The 19,218-nt window shown below is 43.1% G+C and overlaps 1 protein-coding gene across 3 annotated transcripts in view; it reads left to right on the top strand.

The window, feature by feature from the left end:
* TASOR (transcription activation suppressor) overlaps window positions 1-19,218 on the top strand; it is a 97,098-nt gene that overhangs the window by 16,531 nt on the left and 61,349 nt on the right. For all 3 annotated transcript variants that reach the window (XM_088472671.1, XM_088472670.1, XM_088472672.1), the window contains exons 4-6: window positions 2,139-2,211; window positions 4,221-4,312; window positions 15,109-15,267. In XM_088472671.1, the coding sequence (XP_088328797.1) occupies window positions 2,139-2,211; window positions 4,221-4,312; window positions 15,109-15,267 (324 nt within the window). The remainder of the gene's footprint in view (window positions 1-2,138; window positions 2,212-4,220; window positions 4,313-15,108; window positions 15,268-19,218) is intronic.

Here is a 19,218-nt window from a genome sequence, read left to right as displayed (position 1 = left end):
TTAGATATTGTGAGTCTAGTTTGAGAGTAAAGTTGGATACACACTAAGAATAATCGTACAATTTATTGTTCCTGCTCAGATTGGAAAGAGATCGTACAATAGTGTGTATGCCCAATTGCACATTCCAGTGGGTCGTTCATCGCATTGTCCCATCTAAGGAAACCAATCCCCCCTAATTTTTTCAATCCCGGAATTCGGGATAGAAAAATATCTCAATCCCAGGATTGAGTTGAGCAATGAAAATAATATTAAAATAAAACTTTCATGGTCCCCATTTTTTTTTTTTTTCCCTGTGGGCCTGTGCTTCTGGCCCAAAAAAAGCACAGGCCCACAGGAAAAAAATTAAAAACTTTCAGAGCCCCCCCAGAACCCCAACAGAGAAAAAAAGTAACTTTTATGCCTCCTCCCCCCTTCCAGTTAACCCAGCCCCCACACAGGATTCACAGGAATAAAATTACATAAATGCCCAGCCCCAACCCCACTTGAAAAATATACCCACCACAGGGATAAAATAACTTTTTAATTTCTTCCACTCCACTCCAGAAGGCAGCAGCACTAGTCACTCAGCACAGCAACTTCGAGTTCAGGCAGGCTGACAGCAGGACAGCCTCGCTCAGCCTTGGCCCATGCAGCCAGCAGAGCCTGGGCAGGGCACTCACACCAGTGACACCACCAGGTCCACCACAAAATAGGCAGTGCAGCTTCTAGTCTCTGTTGGTACCTGGCTCCGTCTCCTGTCATTGGCCTCAGTGAGCAGTCAGTGCACTGCTCAATTGCAGACTTGCAGGCAGCTCACCTCCATGGACAGGCAGGCACGGCTGTTAAGGGGGCGGGCTGGCTGGCGTGGGGCTGCGCATTGTGATCTCTGACATCACGCCCGCTCAGCCTCACAGTCTGCCCTCCGCACTGCCTGCCTATGAACGATGCCATTCTGTAACATGAAGCATGGAATAATACATTGCACAGTTGTACACCGGGTCGTGCAGTGTAGGCCAGTGCATTGTATCGGTACATCGCTTTGTACCTTCGGCTTGCTACGCATTGTATAGTGCTTACTCAGCTTAAGGGGCCAATGCATGGTTGAACGCATGTCCGTTTTGTGAACAGATCTTGCTTGATCATGCCCTCCACATGCGCCATTGCCGAGCGCATACATCTACAGGCATTTCAGAGTTATACGCTACTCTGATAACTCTCACTTGCAGCTGGGTGGTAACAGGGCGTTTGAACATTGCCTTAGTTTAATGAAGAGATTATATCGTTGACTGATCGCCCTGTACCTTCTTGGTATGCTGGGTGATCGTTATCGTTCATCCAGCACACCACCAACGACGGACCAGCGACTATGTAACCTGGTAAATATCGAGCAGGTTGGCTGGCATGCACGGCCGATGGACGATATCGTTGTTATCCATACGTGCCCGCGCATCGCTGGTCGTTTGTGGGTTGGAGGGCACCAAAAAAATTAACTATATGAACGATACGCATTTTTATCGTACCGTGTATGCACCATAAGAATAAGAGGCAGTACGTTTTCATTAGTCAACTTTTTTTTTTTTTTCTCTTTTGAAGTGCATCCTTTAAGGGTCTAAACTCTATCTCTTTAGGAGCTGAAGGCTAAAATCAGATCCTGATTATTGGTCCATTAATATTTATTGCCTGGTTATCACCAGACAATGTCAATGTGCACTGCAGAAATACTAGTAGAGCTGGCGTATGGGGAGAGCACTTAACTTGTACGATTTCCCCCATTCAGGCTCTTACACACCTCATGACCTCGTTTGGAAGAAGGGATTTCTCTCTTTCAAACAATGTGCCCTTAATAGTTGTTGTTTACCAGATAATATTACCCTATAGTACAGAAAGTTCAAATATTTTCCTGCTCAAGTGCAGATTTTTTTATGAAAAACTGTGTGTAGAATTTGGTAGTTTGCCGTTTTGGAAAGGTGGATTAATGCAGCAGCAAGAACCGCAAATAATTTCTCGGTGGTGGTTAGAGAAAATAAATGAGCTAAACGTAATAGGCGGATATTGTTGAAGTCGAACATTGTCACCAATGACTTAAATTTGTCCCGCTGTTAAACTCTATTAATTATGCTCTGCCTGACATGTAATTGACTAAATGCCTTACCTCTTAGGTACATAGTATATGTGAGAAAGGATTACTTGTGGGACATTCACGGATTACAACGCTTGGCAAACCTTCTATGGGTAAGTTGTTTTGGTTTTTTTTGGCCTTAATCATGGCCCTATATCATACTGTGCCTCAATGATTTTAAACACCCCCCTACGCCTTGCACAAAAGGTTTTGTTTGTGAGGAGTATCACTTCTCAGGAAAACCGACAAGAGACCTATGTATTTAAGACAAAAGCATCTCTTCTAAATTAGGAGCTTGGAAAGTATATGATTATTGCACTAATTTATATTAAATGAGTTAATGAACAATTAAAATGTAGTATTGAAATGTAGTTCATACACAAGCCTTGTTGCATACATTAAAGGATAACTACATATAATAAATGTTTAATTTTCAGTAAAACCATGAATGTGTTGGGGCACACTAATAACTCCGACCTATAATTTTTTTTATATTTTTTTTTCGCTTTAACACTTTCCATATATAAATGCTAAACATTATAATGGCTTTTCAATAATGGGAGACATATGGGACTTACCCACTCCATCTCATGTTGCTTTTAACACAATTACCACCACTGGATGACTACATGTTTAAAATGAATATTTGTGGATGATTTCATTGAGCAAAAATAATACAATATATAAAGTAGACAAAATTAATGGCACCCAGGAGCCCACTCATATGTACTGTGTGAAATTAATGATTTCAGCATTATGGACTGAGTAGAACATTTGTCATGAATCTTGGCCTGTATTGTTTTCTTTTGCACATCAGTAATTTTTTATTTATTTTTTTGTTTACAAAGCAAGTCTTTAAGTCCTACTGTTAAAGGTGCCCATACACTGTGCGATAAAGCAGCCGAACTGACGCATTGGTACTATTTGGCTGCTATATCGTACCATGTATGGGCATGATATCGGCCAGTGCGTGCACCCGTGGGGTCGTACATTGCACCCCCAGATCTTACTGCAGGTTCAGTCGATCTGGGGATGTGATGTGCGATCCCATGCAGCGCTATGCGAGTGGGGGAGGAGGCAGCCGGCATATCGGGCAGTCGGTCAACCGATCGCTCCGTGTGTGGGGACCATTCGATATATATCGTACGTCGGATCCTCGTCACATCGCACGGTGCATATCGCACCATGTATGGGCGGCTTTAGAATATTTTCGTTATGATGGAGCAGTAGCTGTGAATTCTTTGTTTTTATATTTCCGGTTTAGGCATGTTAGTTGTTTGTTTCATTAATTAGCTGTGGCAACACTTAATGCAGAGACCCCAAGTTGAGTTTTTGGATCACATTACACAAATCGCAAGCAAACATCATATCATCCTGTTTGTAGTAGGATTAACTCATTGGATATTGCTGTCTGTTTATAAACCAAATGTTTGTATGTTTACCAAGTACCTACTTTTTCAAGGGAGAGTCCTATTCACACTGTATGAGAGTCCTGTACACACTGTACGATATCTAGGAACGATAACGAAATTGTTCATTTTTATGCAACGAACAAGCTGCACTACAGTAAAGTTCAAGGGAAATCATTCACTGAACAGATCGTACCGTGTGTATGTAGCTTTACATCTTTTCTAAATTGTCCCTCTTGATTCTGCTCCAAGATTGATCTGTTTATTAAATATTTAATGTATGCAAAATTACAACTACTGTTGTAATTGTCTAATGTGCAGCTTTTGCCCCTCCACAGACAGCCTTGGAGAAAGGGATTTAACCAAAACAAAAATATCCTGATTGAAGTACACATTGAACTGTACAAAAAACTGCATTTCTGCGTTTTTGGCCAAAGGTGTTTGCATCATGTAGACAAACTAATGCTGTGTACACACTGTACTATATATAGTTTGTACAGCTGACAAATGATATATTGTTCAGTGCATCGGCTTGTATGCTCACGCTAGATCTGTGAACAACATCTTTCACAGATATATATCGAATCGGCTGTGCAGCACAGTCGCTGGGTCCATCTGTCGGTGGCGCCGTCGGCTAAGTTGTATACCCCACATAAGATTTACATGTGTCTTAGCTAACACAAGCAATTTTATTTTATTTTTATTCTCCGCAGGGGTATACCTGTCTAAGTTTTCAGATTTATTGCAAGCCAACCCCTTAGAAGCAGGCGCAACTGGCAGTATTTTCATATTTAAAGTAATAAAGGTAATTTTTTATATTTAATCATGGAAAGTAAATTGAACACCATAAAAAATGTGCATCTTTGTGTGTGCGTGCACCTTGTTATCTGATAAAGAGAATTTCATTCCAATTTCTTGAAACTGATCTGAAGGGCTATTGCAGAGAGGATTTGGAGCACGAACTAATTAAAGTGTTGTGGATGATCCCTAAAACTGAATTATCTATGATACTCTCCTAACCCCTCTCCGTCCATCTGGTCTTGCGTTTCCAAATGCTTCTGCCATCTCTTCCTGGATGTCTCAATGTTTTCTGAAGCTTAACATGGCCAACACTGAACTGATTGTTTGTTCTTCCTTATAGGGTCCCTAAACACCCCTTTTCCCCCTTATTCTCTATTGCTACTATCAAACACTCTCCTGTCCCTTCAAGTTCACTACATTGGTATTTTCCTCAACATCATGCTCTCCTTTCACTTACATTCAGGCTATCTCTCAATCCTGCTGCTTCTACAGATGTGTCCACATACATTTATTCTCCATGTACTACACATAACACAGGAGCTCTGTGTGACTGTAGTGCCGAGTTTTTTCGTGCGTTTTTTCGCATTGTGAATAGATAGCACAAGCAGCCTCTGCTGATTAAAATGATATGCAGCATGCCTATGTTATGTGAGCGAGTGCGGGTGTATCTGCATGCAAAATGCTACGTTACTGACACTAACTTGGCATTTTGCATGCAGATACACCTGCAGTGGCATACCATGCTGCATATAATTTTAATCTGCAGAAGCTGCTTGTGCACAAGGTACCAATCTACTGTTAAAGCGCACAGGATCCAGGCAGCCAGTGTGATGCAATAAGTTCCTTGGAACTTCTCTCTTGTCTTTCTATCTCCCCCTCTAGCAGTGTTGCTAAGGGTCCTAAAGCAGTAGCAAGAGAGGGCTCAGGTGATTCTAGTGGCATCAGATTGGCCTTGCAGAACCTGGTATTCCGACATATTAGGAATGTAAATAGATGCACGTTTCGTATCTTTGTAAGACTGGATCTTCTCTGAGACCAGTACTACGTCATATACCTTTAATGGTGTGGCTCTTGAAGCCTCCATAGTTGAGGCAAAGTGTTTTTCTGATTCTGTGATTCAGTCAATGCTGAAAGATAGAAAACCTTCTTTGGCTAAAGCTGGGTACACACTATATACAATATATTGGCCAATCTTGCAAGCCGTGATGGACCTCAACGACCATTATATACACCCAATTCATTGAATGCTTAATTGGGTGGTTAACATCAAGCATGCAACAATATATTGTGTTGTACGGCGGATCATGCAGTGTGTACGTCGATGTGATATAACGTTGCATCGCTTGCTTGACACATCGTTGTGTGTTCCCAGCTATAGTGGTGCACATCAAACCAGTTCTCTGCATCATCGTTCTGCCTTTCACAGCTTCTTTGATTCATTCAGCAAGGGTCTGGAAGGTGGTCTCTGTAGTAAATTCTTAAGTTTAAGCTTTCTGCCCTTTCTATTTTTTTCATAGAAATCTTGTTTTAATCCCAGATATTCAGTCCTTCTTACAAGGGATGCTCCATTTTCAACACCTCTTGATTGGCAGTGAACCAAAGCACCTTTGATTAGTATTCAAAAGGGGGGGGGGTTCACAGAAGGGAAAAAAAAATAACATATTTGATATAGAAAGTTATGAGATGGCAAATTTCCAGGCATTCAAACAAGGATAGAACACAAATGGGAAGGAGGAGGAAAGGGGGAAGATGAGACTGAACATAATACACAGTTCTAATTTAGGCTGTAAAGAGCCATGACCACCGTTAGTGTCTAACTGACAAAGTAAAAAACAATTTGTTGATTCAAACAATTTTGGATATGACGCTGAGTGTCATTGTCTAGATGTTTAATATAATGTCCCCATTTTTTATAAGTGGCGTACACCTTTCTCCACATATGACAATTGACGTTCCAAATATAAAATACGGAGAAGCATATTCTTGACTCCAAATACGGAGGGGAAAGATCTACTCGTCCAGTGGAGTAGTATAAGTTGTTTTGGCAACAGTGAAGAGAACTGTGAGCAAAGGGATAACTTAATACTGGGATCCAAATCCCACATTAAAAAATTGGAAAATAGGCATGGAATAGGATCCTTGGTTAGGTGTTGTACTAAACTTATTACAAGGATAACCATTTGAGCTTGAAAGACCATTTTCCTATTTATTGCCAAAAAAAGGAACGTTTCAGAACTCGGGGCCTGATTTAGAGGTGGACTCTAATGTGAACGTAGCCACAATTTCCCTCACTCGTAGCTGGGAAAATATGCTAATGTTAGCAATCATCACCCAATCATAATGACGCCCACTGCTGCCTTCTTACCTGCGTGCACGTTCGCAGATGCACATAAATGTCTAACTTCAAAGGACATCGGCGGCCATTTTGCCCAGCCTATGGAGCTCTTCTACCATACACTTGCAGTGGCTAATTTATGTATGCCCATGTAACGGCGTTAAAACTGCCAGGCACGCCTGTGTTTCGCTAACCATCCCCTGTCAACTCCCCAAAACGGTCACTTCCTATCAGTCTGCACAGGGTCTGCGTGATCGCACTGAGGCCCTGATTCAGAGCCGGACGCTCCTCCTGGCCGCTCGCATAGCTGTGGGTGACCACAGCCAGGATGATGGTCGCGATGGTCAAGACCATCGCGACCATCGGGCTTGCGACGAGACCCTTGTGGTAGGGTCTTGTGGCCGCAAGCCCCAAAGAGCTTCTGGCTCTGATAGAACCGGAAGCTCTCCAACTGACATCACTGGAGATGTCAGAGGGACCGCATGGGAACGCCTCCGTTTGTGAAGCCACCCCCACGCCACGACTCCAAAACGGTGCGAGCTGTCGATCAAAATCGACAGCTGCCCCCTTTTGGTGCGAGACACGGAGCACCCGTCGCTAGCCGGGTCTCACGCATGCGCACGTCGGAGCCGGCTCCGGCGTGCGCATGCGCAGTGGCCTAACATCGACCCGCTCGTGAGCGGGTCTGAATCAGGCTCTGAGATCACAGCATGATCGCACTGCTGCCGTCGCACATGCGCACTGCGATGCATGCGCACTGGCAAAAAAATTGCGAATTGCACTAGCGTCCATCTCTGAATCGGGCCCTCAGTGCTTTACTCTGCAGTTCCCCTTTCTTGATTTTTCAACAGGATAGGGAGGTTTTGCACACTAGGCCATCCTTCCAACCAAAGGTAGTTTCTAAATTCCACATAAATCAGGAAATTGTAGTTCAAGCTGTAGATCTTTCTAAAGGTGCTAGACACATGGCGATATTTTACCCGATCTGGCCTATTCTGACGCATCGGAACGACAGATCGTGTAAAATATGCCGAAATCGTGAGTCCACGATCGCGATGCACGTCCCCCGCAGGCCGCACATCGCATCTTCAGATCTGCCATGCTGTCTCAAGTCACGATGCACCCGGATAGTTTAGGCACTATAGATCGTGTGTCAAATTGGCAGCTTTTTCAGTCCAAATCATGTCCACGACTGCTGGGGAGAGTTCAGGGGGAAATCGTATACTTCGTGGGATTGTGAGCACATCGCTGTGTGTGTAGGCACCATAATTCTTTACAGGATTCTAGCATACCTTTTTTTCTTCGGGTATAATACCTCCCTGGAGCTGTGGTGTTGTCCTTAAGAGTCCCGATATCTGCTATCCTGAAGAAGCCTTGCAGGCGAAACGCATCGATCGCAGATACATCAATCCTGACACGAGCCGCACAGCGCATATCACGGCCGTCTCGGGCAGTCTGATGGCAGCACACCACAGCTCCAGGGAGGTATACCCGAATAAAAAAGGTAGTTTACACGCCAAGGAACTAAAACTGAATTACCAGGTACGGACCTTTCACAATATAAGACCAGAGTCGCTATGCCACATTTCAGCGGCACTGACCGCGGAACTCTCGTACAAGGCAGAAGCCTTAATGTGAAGTGGGAATCATCAGTATATGGTGACATCTGTCACACGGCATTAGTCCAATCCGGACACAAAAGGAACATTGACTATCTGCATTTTAAATACCCCTCATGCAGAGTGAGTAAAATGCTTCAAGCATATAACTACACACGACTTACAGTAGCTTGCAAAAGTATTCACACCCCTTTGAATCTTTCATGTTTTGTTGTCTCACAATCTGGAATTAAAATGGATTGTTTGAAGGTGTGCATCATTTCATTCACAGAACATGCCTACAACTGTGAAGTTTTTTTTTTTTTTTATATTATGAATCAAACAAAATTTAGGACAACATAACAGAAAACTTCAGCGTGCATTACTATTCACCCCCCTGAAGTCAGTACTTTGTCGAGCCACCTTTTGCTGCAAGTCGCTTTGGATTTTTCTCTGAGCTTGCCATATCTTGCCCCTGGGTTTTTTGCCCATTCCTCAAGGCAAAACTGCTCCAACTCCTTCATGTTGGATGGTTTCCACTTGTGAACAGCAATCTTCAAGTCTGACCACAGATTCTCAATTGGATTGAGATCTGGGCTTTGACTAGGCCATTCCAACACATTTAAATGTTTCCCCTTAAACCACTCGAGTGTTGCTTTAGCAGTATGCTTCGGGTCATTGTCCTGCTGGAAGGTGAACCTCCTTCCCAGTCTCAAATCACAGGCAGGCTGAAACAGGTTTTGCTCAAGAATATCCCTATATTTAGCACCATCCATCTTTCCCTAGACTCAAATCAGTTTCCCAGTCCCTACTGCTGAAAAACATCCCAACAGCATGATGCTGCCACCACCATGTTTCACGGTGGGGATGGTGTTCTTGGGGTGATGGAATGTGTTGGGTTTGCGCCAGACAAAGAGTTTTCCTTGGTGGCTGAAAAGTTAGTTTAGTCTCCTCATCTGACCAGAGCACCTTACTCCATACTAGGGGTGTGCACCGGCCACTTTTCGTGTTTTGTGTTTTGGTTTTGGATCTGGATCTTTCTTCGTGTTTTGGATCTGGATTGGTTTTGCCAAAACCACCCTTCCGTGTTTTGGGTTCTGGGTTTTGTGTTTTGGATCTGTATTTTTTTGAAAAAAAGCATAAAAACAGCTAAAATCACAGAATTTGTAGGTTTTTCTGCTCCTATGCTATTATTAACCTCAATAACCTTAATTTCCACTCATTTCCAGTCTATTCTGAATACCTCACACCTCACAATAGTGTTTTTATGTCCAAAAGGTTGCACCGAGGTAGCTGGATGACTATGCTAAGCGACACGAGTGGGCGGCACAAACACGTGACCCATCTAGGCGTGAAACTGCAGTGGCAGACAGGATGGCATTGAAAAACTAGGCCCCAAACTGTACATAATGCAAAGAAAAAAAAGAGGTGCAAGATGGAATTGTCCTTGGGCCCTCCCACCCACCCTTATGTTGTATAAACAGGACATGCACACTTTAACAAACCAATCATTTCAGCGCCAGGGTCTGCCACACAACTGTGGCTGAAATGATTGGTTCGTTTGGGCCCCCACAAAACAAGCTGGCAATTTATCTGTCCCTGCACAAACTGGCTCTACGGAGGCAAGAAGTCGTCCTCATCCTCCTCATCCACAGATTCCTCACCCTCTTCAGTGTTATGTACATCCTCATCCTCACAGAGTATTAATTCGTCCCTGCTGGAACCACAGGTCCCTCTGTACGTTCTGGAGGCTGGTCTCCCTGGAAGAGTTGATCATTCATTTTATGAACATCATCTTCTCCACATTTTGTGGAAGCAACCTCCTACGCCTTTCGCTAACAAGGTTCCCGGCTGCACTAAACACTCTTTCGGAGTACACACTGGAGGGGGGGCAACTCAGGTAAAATAGAGCCAGTTTGTACAGGGACCTCCAAATTGCTTCTTTTTCCTGCCAGTACAGGTACGGACTGTCTGACATGCCTACTTGGATGCTGTCACCGATGTAATCCTTTAACAGACAGACGCACGCTTGTCGCTGCTGCTTTGAGGATTCAAGTGCGGCTACAGCCCACACAATTCACAAAGATAGAAAAAAAAAAAGAATATTTTTATTGTTTGTGGAGCACACTTTGAGGGTTACACCACCCTCTAACAGACAGACGCACGCTTGTCACTGCTGCTTTGAGGATGCAAGTGCGGCTACAGCCCACACAATTCACAAAGACAGAAAAAAGAAGAATATTTTTATTCTTTGTGTAGCACACTTTGAGGGTGTCACCACCCTTTAACAGACAGACGCACGCTTGTCGCTGCTGCTTTAAGGATGCAGGTGCGGCTACAGCCCACACAATTCACAAAGACAGAAAAAAGAAGAATATTTTTATTGTTTGTGTAGCACACTTTGAGGGTGTCACCACCCTTTAACAGACAGACGCACGCTTGTCGCTGCTGCTTTGAGGATGCAGGTGGAATCTAGACGGGATTTGGAACCGAGGACACACTACCTCCATCAATTGTCTAAATCCCACTGCACTAATGTCGGATACCGGACGCACGTCTAACACCAACATAGCAGTCAAGGCCTCAGTTATACGTTTTGCTTCAGGATGACTGCTGTCGTACTTCATCCTCATCGCTAGGGACTGTTGGAGGGTCAATTGTTTAGTAAAAGTAGTGATGTTCCTACTTCCTCTCTGGGATGATGAACAACTCCCAGCAGCAGCAACAGCACTAGTAGGAAGTGGTTCTTGATCTTTCCCTATTTTATTTTTATCAGAGAAAGTTTGGTCCTCCATTTATGTTATATTGATATATATACGTGCGGCTAAAGCGCACACAAACACAGAAAATATTTTTTTATTTTTGCTGGAGAGTAGTGCACTTTGTGGGTTACACCACCCTTTAAGAAATGAGCCAGCCGGCTCTTTACTTATGGGACACAGGCGCACGCTTGGCTTTGTTGATGCACGTGCAGCCACAGTGCACACAAGTCACAAACACAGAAAATATATATTTTTTTGGTTTGGAGTGTACTTTGGGGGTTACAGAACCCTTTAACGGTCAAGCCAGCCGGCCCTTTACTTATGACACAGGCGCACGCTTGGCACTACTTTGTTGATGCACGTGCGGCTACTGCGCACACAATTCACAAACACAGAAAATAATTTTTTTTTTGGTTTGGACTGGAGTGTACTTTCGGGGGTTACAGCACCCTTTAACGGTCAAGCCAGCCGGCCCTTTACTTATGACACAGGCACACGCTTGGCACTACTTTGTTGATGCACGTGCGGCTACTGCGCACACAATTCACAAACACAGAAAATAAATTTTTTTTTGGTTTGGACTGGAGTGTACTTTGGGGGTTACAGCACCCTTTAAAGGTCAAGCCAGCTGGCCCTTTACTTATGACACAGGCGCACGCTTGGCACTACTTTGTTGATGCACATGCGGCTACTGCGCACACAATTCACAAACACAGAAAATAATTTTTTTTTTGGTTTGGACTGGAGTGTACTTTGGGGGTTACAGCACCCTTTAACGGTCAAGCCAGCCGGCCCTTTACTTATGACACAGGCGCACGCTTGGCACTACTTTGTTGATGCACGTGCGGCTACTGCGCACACAATTCACAAACACAGAAAATAATTTTTTTTTTGGTTTGGACTGGAGTGTACTTTCGGGGGTTACAGCACCCTTAACGGTCAAGCCAGCCGGCCCTTTACTTATGACACAGGCGCACGCTTGGCACTACTTTGTTGATGCACGTGCGGCTACTGCGCACACAATTCACACAAACAGAAAATAATTTTTTTTTTGGTTTGGACTGGAGTGTACTTTCGGGGGTTACAGCACCCTTAACGGTCAAGCCAGCCGGCCCTTTACTTATGACACAGGCGCACGCTTGGCACTACTTTGTTGATGCACGTGCGGCTACTGCGCACACAATTCACAAACACAGAAAATATATTATTTTTTTAGCACTTGGGGGGAGCACCCCTGATGGACAGAGCACCCCCTGGACAACACTACAGCACCTCTTTAGGACTGGGACACTGCACAGGACTTTGGAGTGGACACAGCCCCTATGGAGAACTGACTGCACAACACAGTCCAGCCAGCCCCTATGGACTTTGAAGTAGTGGACACAGCCCCTATTAACAACAGCAGCACAGCACAACACAGCCAGCCCCTATGGACTTTGAAGTAGTGGACAACAGCAGCACTACACTACACTACACTACACAGCCCTAACTCCCACCCTCCCTCTTCACTGTCCACAGCCGAGTGAGAAAATGGCGCCGACGTGGGTACCTTATATAGGATCCAAAACCCGCGAGACTCGGAAGGCGGGAAGATGACGTTTTGCCTCGATTTCAGAATCCGAGTCAGGCGGGAAAAGTCGAGCCTGACTCGGATCGGGGGGGCTCGGGGGGGTTCGGATTTCAGAAATCCGAACCCGCTCACCCCTACTCCATACATTTATGGAGTCGTCCACATGACTTTTGGCAAACTCAAATCGTGGAGTCTTATTTTTATCACTTAATAATGGCTTTTTTTCTGGCCACTCTTCCATAAAGCCCAGCTCTATGAAGTGTACGGCTTATTGTGGTCACATGCACAGATACACCAGTCTCTGCTGTGGAACTTTGCAGCTCCTTCAGGGTTACCTTTTGTCTCTGTGCTGCCTCTGATTAATGCCCTCATTGTCCGGTCTGTGAGTTTTGGTTGGCGGCCCACTCTTGGCAGATTTATTGTGGTACCATGTTCTTTCCATTTGATGATGATGGATTTGATGGTGCTCTGGGGGATCATCAAAGATTTGGATATTTTTTTATAACCCAACCCAGAATTGTACTTCTTAACAACTTTGTCCCTGACTTGTTTGGAGAGCTCCTTGGTCTTCATGGTGTGATGCATCTTGCTTAGTGGTGTTGCAGCCTCTGGGGCCTTTCAGAAAAGGTTTGTTTATACTGACCGATCATGTGACACTTAGATTTCACACAGGTGGACTTCATTTCACTAATTATGTGACTTCTGAAGGTAATTGGTTGCACCAGAACCTTTGAGGCGGCTTCATAGCAAAGGGGGTGATTACATGTGCACATGCCAATTTTCAGAATTTTATTTATAAAGATTCTTTTTTTTATACATATTTTTCTCATTTTACTTCACCAAATTAGACTATTTTGTGCAGATCCATCACATAAAATTCAGATACATTACAACCTGTAATTTATTTATTTATTTTAACAAACAAGGTAAAAAGCCAAGGGGGTGAATACTTTTGCATGGCATTGTACATTGTGTTTTTTCACTAGTATATATAGTCTAAGTTACATGTTGTATTAATGTTGTATACCAGTATTAGTCCCCCAAACAATTAATTGTGCATCATTAGTGCATTTATTTCTCTATCCGTTCAGATATTTAATGCATTTATATTGATACATACCGTATCACAGACTTACGATTTTGTATATTTATTTTATCCTGACCTCTTCTAATAAAATTATTTATACTATACACATGTTATATTATTTTATTCTATTTCATTTTTTAGTCTGCTCTTAATAATTTTATTTTATTCTGCTATTTCATTACAGTATTTTTTTTATTCTTCTTTGACACTGGTTTTAGGATATTGTATGCGCTCAGTGTCCATCTTTACATTTTCCATATGTATTTATAGTGAGGTTCTGTAATGCCCTCACTGCATAAAGCAGCTACAATAACAGCCTTACCACCGCAGATTAGCGCATTCCCTTTTCATATATTTTGTATCTTCAACTTGCTCTGTTGGAGCCGTTGGGCATCATGGCATGGTGCCTCCTATAAAAAGTTTTGCAGGGCAGCGACTTTGTTATCCATTCAGACTTTTGCCTATTTCTATAGGGTTGACACCTTTCCATCCAGAGACAGCACCCCTTTCCGGGAGGACAGCTTTGGGAAGTCCCCAGTGTTCCCCACAGAATAAAAAGAGAAACCTGGAATTTTTTGCTCACCATAAAATCCTTTTCTCTGAGTCCTTGGGGGACTCTGGACGCCTTCCCAGCGCACTTGTGTTATCAAGTTCTTGTTCAGCAAGTGAAATTCATTCTGTCGGGTTGAAATCCAGTCGTTGACTTGCCCATTGCACAATATACCACTGTTTTGCCTTAAACTCTTGGGTTGCTTTCATTGTCCATCTGTACTGTGAAGCGATGTCAAATCATCTTTGCTGTATTTGATGGACTCTGAGAAGACAGTATATCCCCTAACCACTTCAGAATTCAACTAGCTGCTTCTATCATATCATCAATAGCCCCAGTACCATTGGACCCATGCCATCACACTGCCTCCACTATGTTTTACAGATTATGTGGTATGCTTTGGGTCACAAGCCATTCTAAGCCTCCTCCATACTTTTTTTTTCTTCTGATCATTCTGATTAAACAACTAATTCCTAAACCCTTCCTCCAATTTGGATGTGAATACCCTCAAATTAAAGCTTGAAGGTTTTAGTAAACTGTCCAAATATATTTGGAACCGTGTGTGTGTGTATATGTATATATGTATGTGTATGTGTGTGTGTGTGTGTGTGTGTGTGTATATATGTGTATATATCTCATCTTTTTTCTGAATATATTAAAAAAAAAAGAAACTTCTACAATGCATTTATCTGATTTTGTACTTCTAAAATGGTATTCTTCTGATTAACATTTATTCACCAGTGCACTACTCATGTCTTGGGTTAACTTTTCTTTTAAGTCTATTGTATGGCATTCAGCTTAATCTTTGTGCCATGTCTATTAAAGGAAAAATTTCTTGCGCATTACTTAGAGAAAAAAAACATACATTACTTTTTTTTTTTTTTTTTCATTAATATAGGGAAAAATGAAAGCTATGTATGATAACTTTAGGAATAATCAGGATTCCGTTACTGGTAATGGCAATTTGGATCCAGCACCTAAGCACGAGTGCCACGTGTTAAAGAACTCCAATGCTGTCACATCACTGCTAAGCTACAGGGCGTTTGAACGCACTCAGGTACTGTTCACGTTGAATTGTATAGATCTGCTTGCTGTGTAATCACTGGGGCTGTACCTATGTATGAATCCATTGACCTGCAGTCAGTACAGATAATTTCTGTTACAGTTGAGACTAACAAACTGATATCAAATAATAATTTCCTGCTGCCCCTGAATGATGCAGAAGCATTCCCACTCCAACACAGGATCATTTTATTTCCTGCGAATGCTTGTGAAATTTTGCATATTAGAGCCAATTAGATCTAACAATCTATTACAGGTATATTTTGTAAATTGGTAAATCCTATATTGGATTTGTTTTATTATCCCAAAGTGCCTTTATCTGGAATGCTAATTAGAAAGCTGATAAACATCTGCCCTTTCCATAGCTTTCTAAAGATTACAATACCAGTCAAATATTTATTATCATAGACCTGGTTAAGGCTCTTGTTGGAGTCTCCAGTTTTTCTCAGCCATCATGTTTCATTCACACTGTTTATTTTCCTAGAATTCATTTTAGAATTCTGTAATGATTTTGCAAAGTAGGATGGAATTCATAGTTTGAGCAACTTAAGGTGAATTGGGTGTTCTAGTTTTTAAAAATTATTGGAGCTCTAACTAGACCTGTTTTTAATGTGACCATCAACATGGCAGTTGCCTGTTTGGTTTGTATTACATTCATGCAACTCGCACAAAACAAAGTCATCACTGATATTTGGATATTCCTCAGCCATCCAATCTGGGGGACACTGCTGACTGAGAGTTTGAGGGGCCGGCAGAGGGGTAGACAATAACAACTCTGCCTCCTATAACCCCTTCCACCTTCACCTGAACTGTCTTTTCTTTTAGTGCGTTGGAGTAAGTCACATTTCCTAGGTAGGTAATTTGTTTTGTCTATGTCTAGTTTTTGTGAGTGCCTCAGTCCCTGCTTACAGGTCTCAACGTACCTCAGAGCTGGACCATAGTTAGTGCTGCAGACAGTTAAAGAGGCACATAGAAGCACAGTTCTCGCTTTGCTCCTGGCTCATGAGTGGTCACCAGTTCACTTATCATAGTGTCCCGGACCTCCCGTCAACACAACCGCATCACTGTGCACTCCAGGCTCTGAGAGACTGGTAAAGCAGCCACAGCCTTCCTCCTGGTTGTGCTGGACTGCTAGACAAATGTACCCCCACACAGTACCTCTGTGTGGATCCTGTGGCCAAGTAAGGTGGCCAGTTTATACAGCCGCGATCAGAGTCTTCAGGAACGCTGTGGTGATCTTAAAGATTGCAGGCTGAGAGGAATCAAGTTGTCAGCCTCCCTTATATTTACGGAGACAGAATACTGTAGTTCCCTTTCCTCCTTGTGCTGCACTGCGGGAGGCTCCTTCCATGTCCCTCCTTGGGGTCTTTCTATGGAGTAAGGAGATACTGAAAAGCCATTTTTGCACAGGGCACTGAGGAGCCTGCTTGGCATTGTGTCCATGTTTGTGTCTTACAGAGTGCTCCTATATTGTCCTGCACTGTCAGTTTAGACCACATTTTATGCCATTTGATTATAGATCTATTCCTGCATGAGTGCTTAAAAATTTTAGGCAGGATCCCTGCTGTACCATTATCATGTGCTATATGTGATACATTTATTCTGCAATTTTCCTGCACTATTTCCTTAGTGACCTTTTAGTTAGAATATAAACTTGCACAGTAGAAGTTCTATCATTTTTGTGTCTGTCATTCACACACAACATTGCAGGAAGGAGAGAGGTTTTCCATAGCAAAGAGTGGTCTTCCTTCAAGTTGTTTTATGCATGTTCCAAATGGGTAACCAAATTATCAACAGGTCGCACGGAACCAGGTCCCCTCTGCACAGTTTGTGATACGAAGGCCCTCGATCAGCCTTTGTTTTACTGTATATATTATTTAATTACAATAAATGTACCATTTATATTACTTAATCTTTTGGTGTTCAATTATCGGGTATTTATCGATCCAAATAATATTTTCTAACCAACTTAAATATTGATGCATATTGGTTTAATAAATGTCCAAAGCACATGTACAGACAATTATGTATCTGTAAAGTATGATATATTTGTTCCAAATTGATCTACACCTTGGTAGCACTACATTGTGTGTCTTACTATATCATTATGGAGTAAGAAAATAGCAGGACTGCAGAGAGCAATTTTGCCTGAGCAACCACTGTAGGATAACTGATTTCTGTAAATGCTTTTTTACCACCAAAGGTGAGTGGATGTATTTATATTTCCGGGTTATACTCTGTACACACTATTGTCTCAACTTTCATTCCCACATGCTCCAGGATACCCATTTCTAGAAATTCTTAATCATTCAGAGGAAAGAGTGTGCTGGAACAACCCCACCCACACTTGTTTGTGCAAGTTCTTCCCAAGAAGAGGGGGAGGTTGTGGACCCTGACTGGGAAGATCAGACCGGTTGGAAAGAGGACTCATCTGCCAGCATTGGTATCCAGGATTTAATTTCTACAGACCACCAGACCTTAAACATTCAGGAGAAGGAGGTTTCTGAGGCAGGTTCCTCTTATTTAAACATAAGAAAAAGCAGTTTACATGTTTCTGATTTTTTTTTTTTTTTAAAGGAAGCCTGCCTTTTAAGCCTCATAAAAGATTTCAGTCCACTTATTCCTTTGCGGATGAGGACACCAAAGCTTGGGAGGGTACATCCTGCGTGTATACTCTTTGCCAGGCTAACCAAGGCCAAGGTCATCTCTGCAGCACAGGTGACGACTTTACAGGATCAGACTAATAGAGTGAGGCTTTACTAAATTCACTTTTTTGCTTTTCTGGTGCTTCCCTTCGACTGATTTTAGCTATTGCCTGGGTCAACAAGGCCTTGGAGACATTGACAGAGCAGGTGGTGTCTGGTCTGCATTCGGTAGGTGATGCCACAAAACTCCATCCCTTGGTTGATCAGATCTGTGAGGCTTCAGTCTATATTGGTGACGCTAAACTGGACGTGGCCTCTGTATAGTTACAGGTCTCTGCTTTGGCGATTTCGGCCAGAAGGTCTCTTAGGCTTAGATCTTGGGAAGCAGACAAAGAGTTGAAATGTAAGTTGGAGACTGTCCCATTTGTTGGGAAAGCTCGATAAGAGTATATCCCAGGCTACAAGGGGTTAGAGCCATTATCTACAAGTTTAGGCTCACAAGCCCTGAGCCACTAGATTTTGACCCTTTAGGATGGCCGGACGGGGTAGTTCCTCATCCTTTAAAGGTCAGTTGGGTTTCCCCCGCAGGGGACAGTGTTGGTGCTCCAGCTCTCTTTTTGATTCTGGAGTTTACTCCAGTTCCCTTCCACCAACAGAGGTTGGGGTTTTACTCCTAACTTTTTCCTCTTGGGTAAGCCAGACGGTGAATTTTCATTTCTCTATGGTACATTTCAAGATGGGGTCCCTGTGCTCTTTTCGGCGCTATAGAGGGATGGGGACTCCTGTCATCCCTAGACATAAAGGACACCTAACTTCACATTCCCATTTGGGAGGGCCATTAACTGCTCCGCTTCATGGTGTGGATCCTGCACTTTCAGTTTCAAGCCCTGCTGTTCAGGCTGCCCACAGCCACCAGAGGTTTCACAACTCCAGAGATTGCGATCATTCCTTATTTGAATGACCTTTTGGAATCCTTGCTGCTTAAACATCTGCAGGTGGTGGTGGACACTCTGGAGGCTCATGGCTGGATACTGAATTATCCAAACTTCAACCTCATACCATCCCAGAGGATGGTTTTCTTAGGCCTATTTGACTCTCGCTGTCAGAGGGCTTTTCTCTCTCTGCAGAAGATTCAGGCCCTCCAGTCATTGGTGAGGTCTCTTCTTCATCAACCTCAGGTCTCCATTCTCTGGAGTATGCACCTCCTGGAAAATAAAATGATGGTTTTCTTTGAAGTGGTTCAGTTTGCACAGTTTTGATGCTTAGAATCTAGCTCTGTAGAGTCTCTCATTGGACCCTAG

The sequence above is a fragment of the Taudactylus pleione genome, unplaced genomic scaffold (assembly GCF_031769625.1).
Source record: "Taudactylus pleione unplaced genomic scaffold, aTauple2 ptg000128l, whole genome shotgun sequence".
NCBI lineage: Eukaryota > Metazoa > Chordata > Amphibia > Anura > Myobatrachidae > Taudactylus > Taudactylus pleione.
This window is presented reverse-complemented; position numbering and strand designations above follow the sequence as displayed.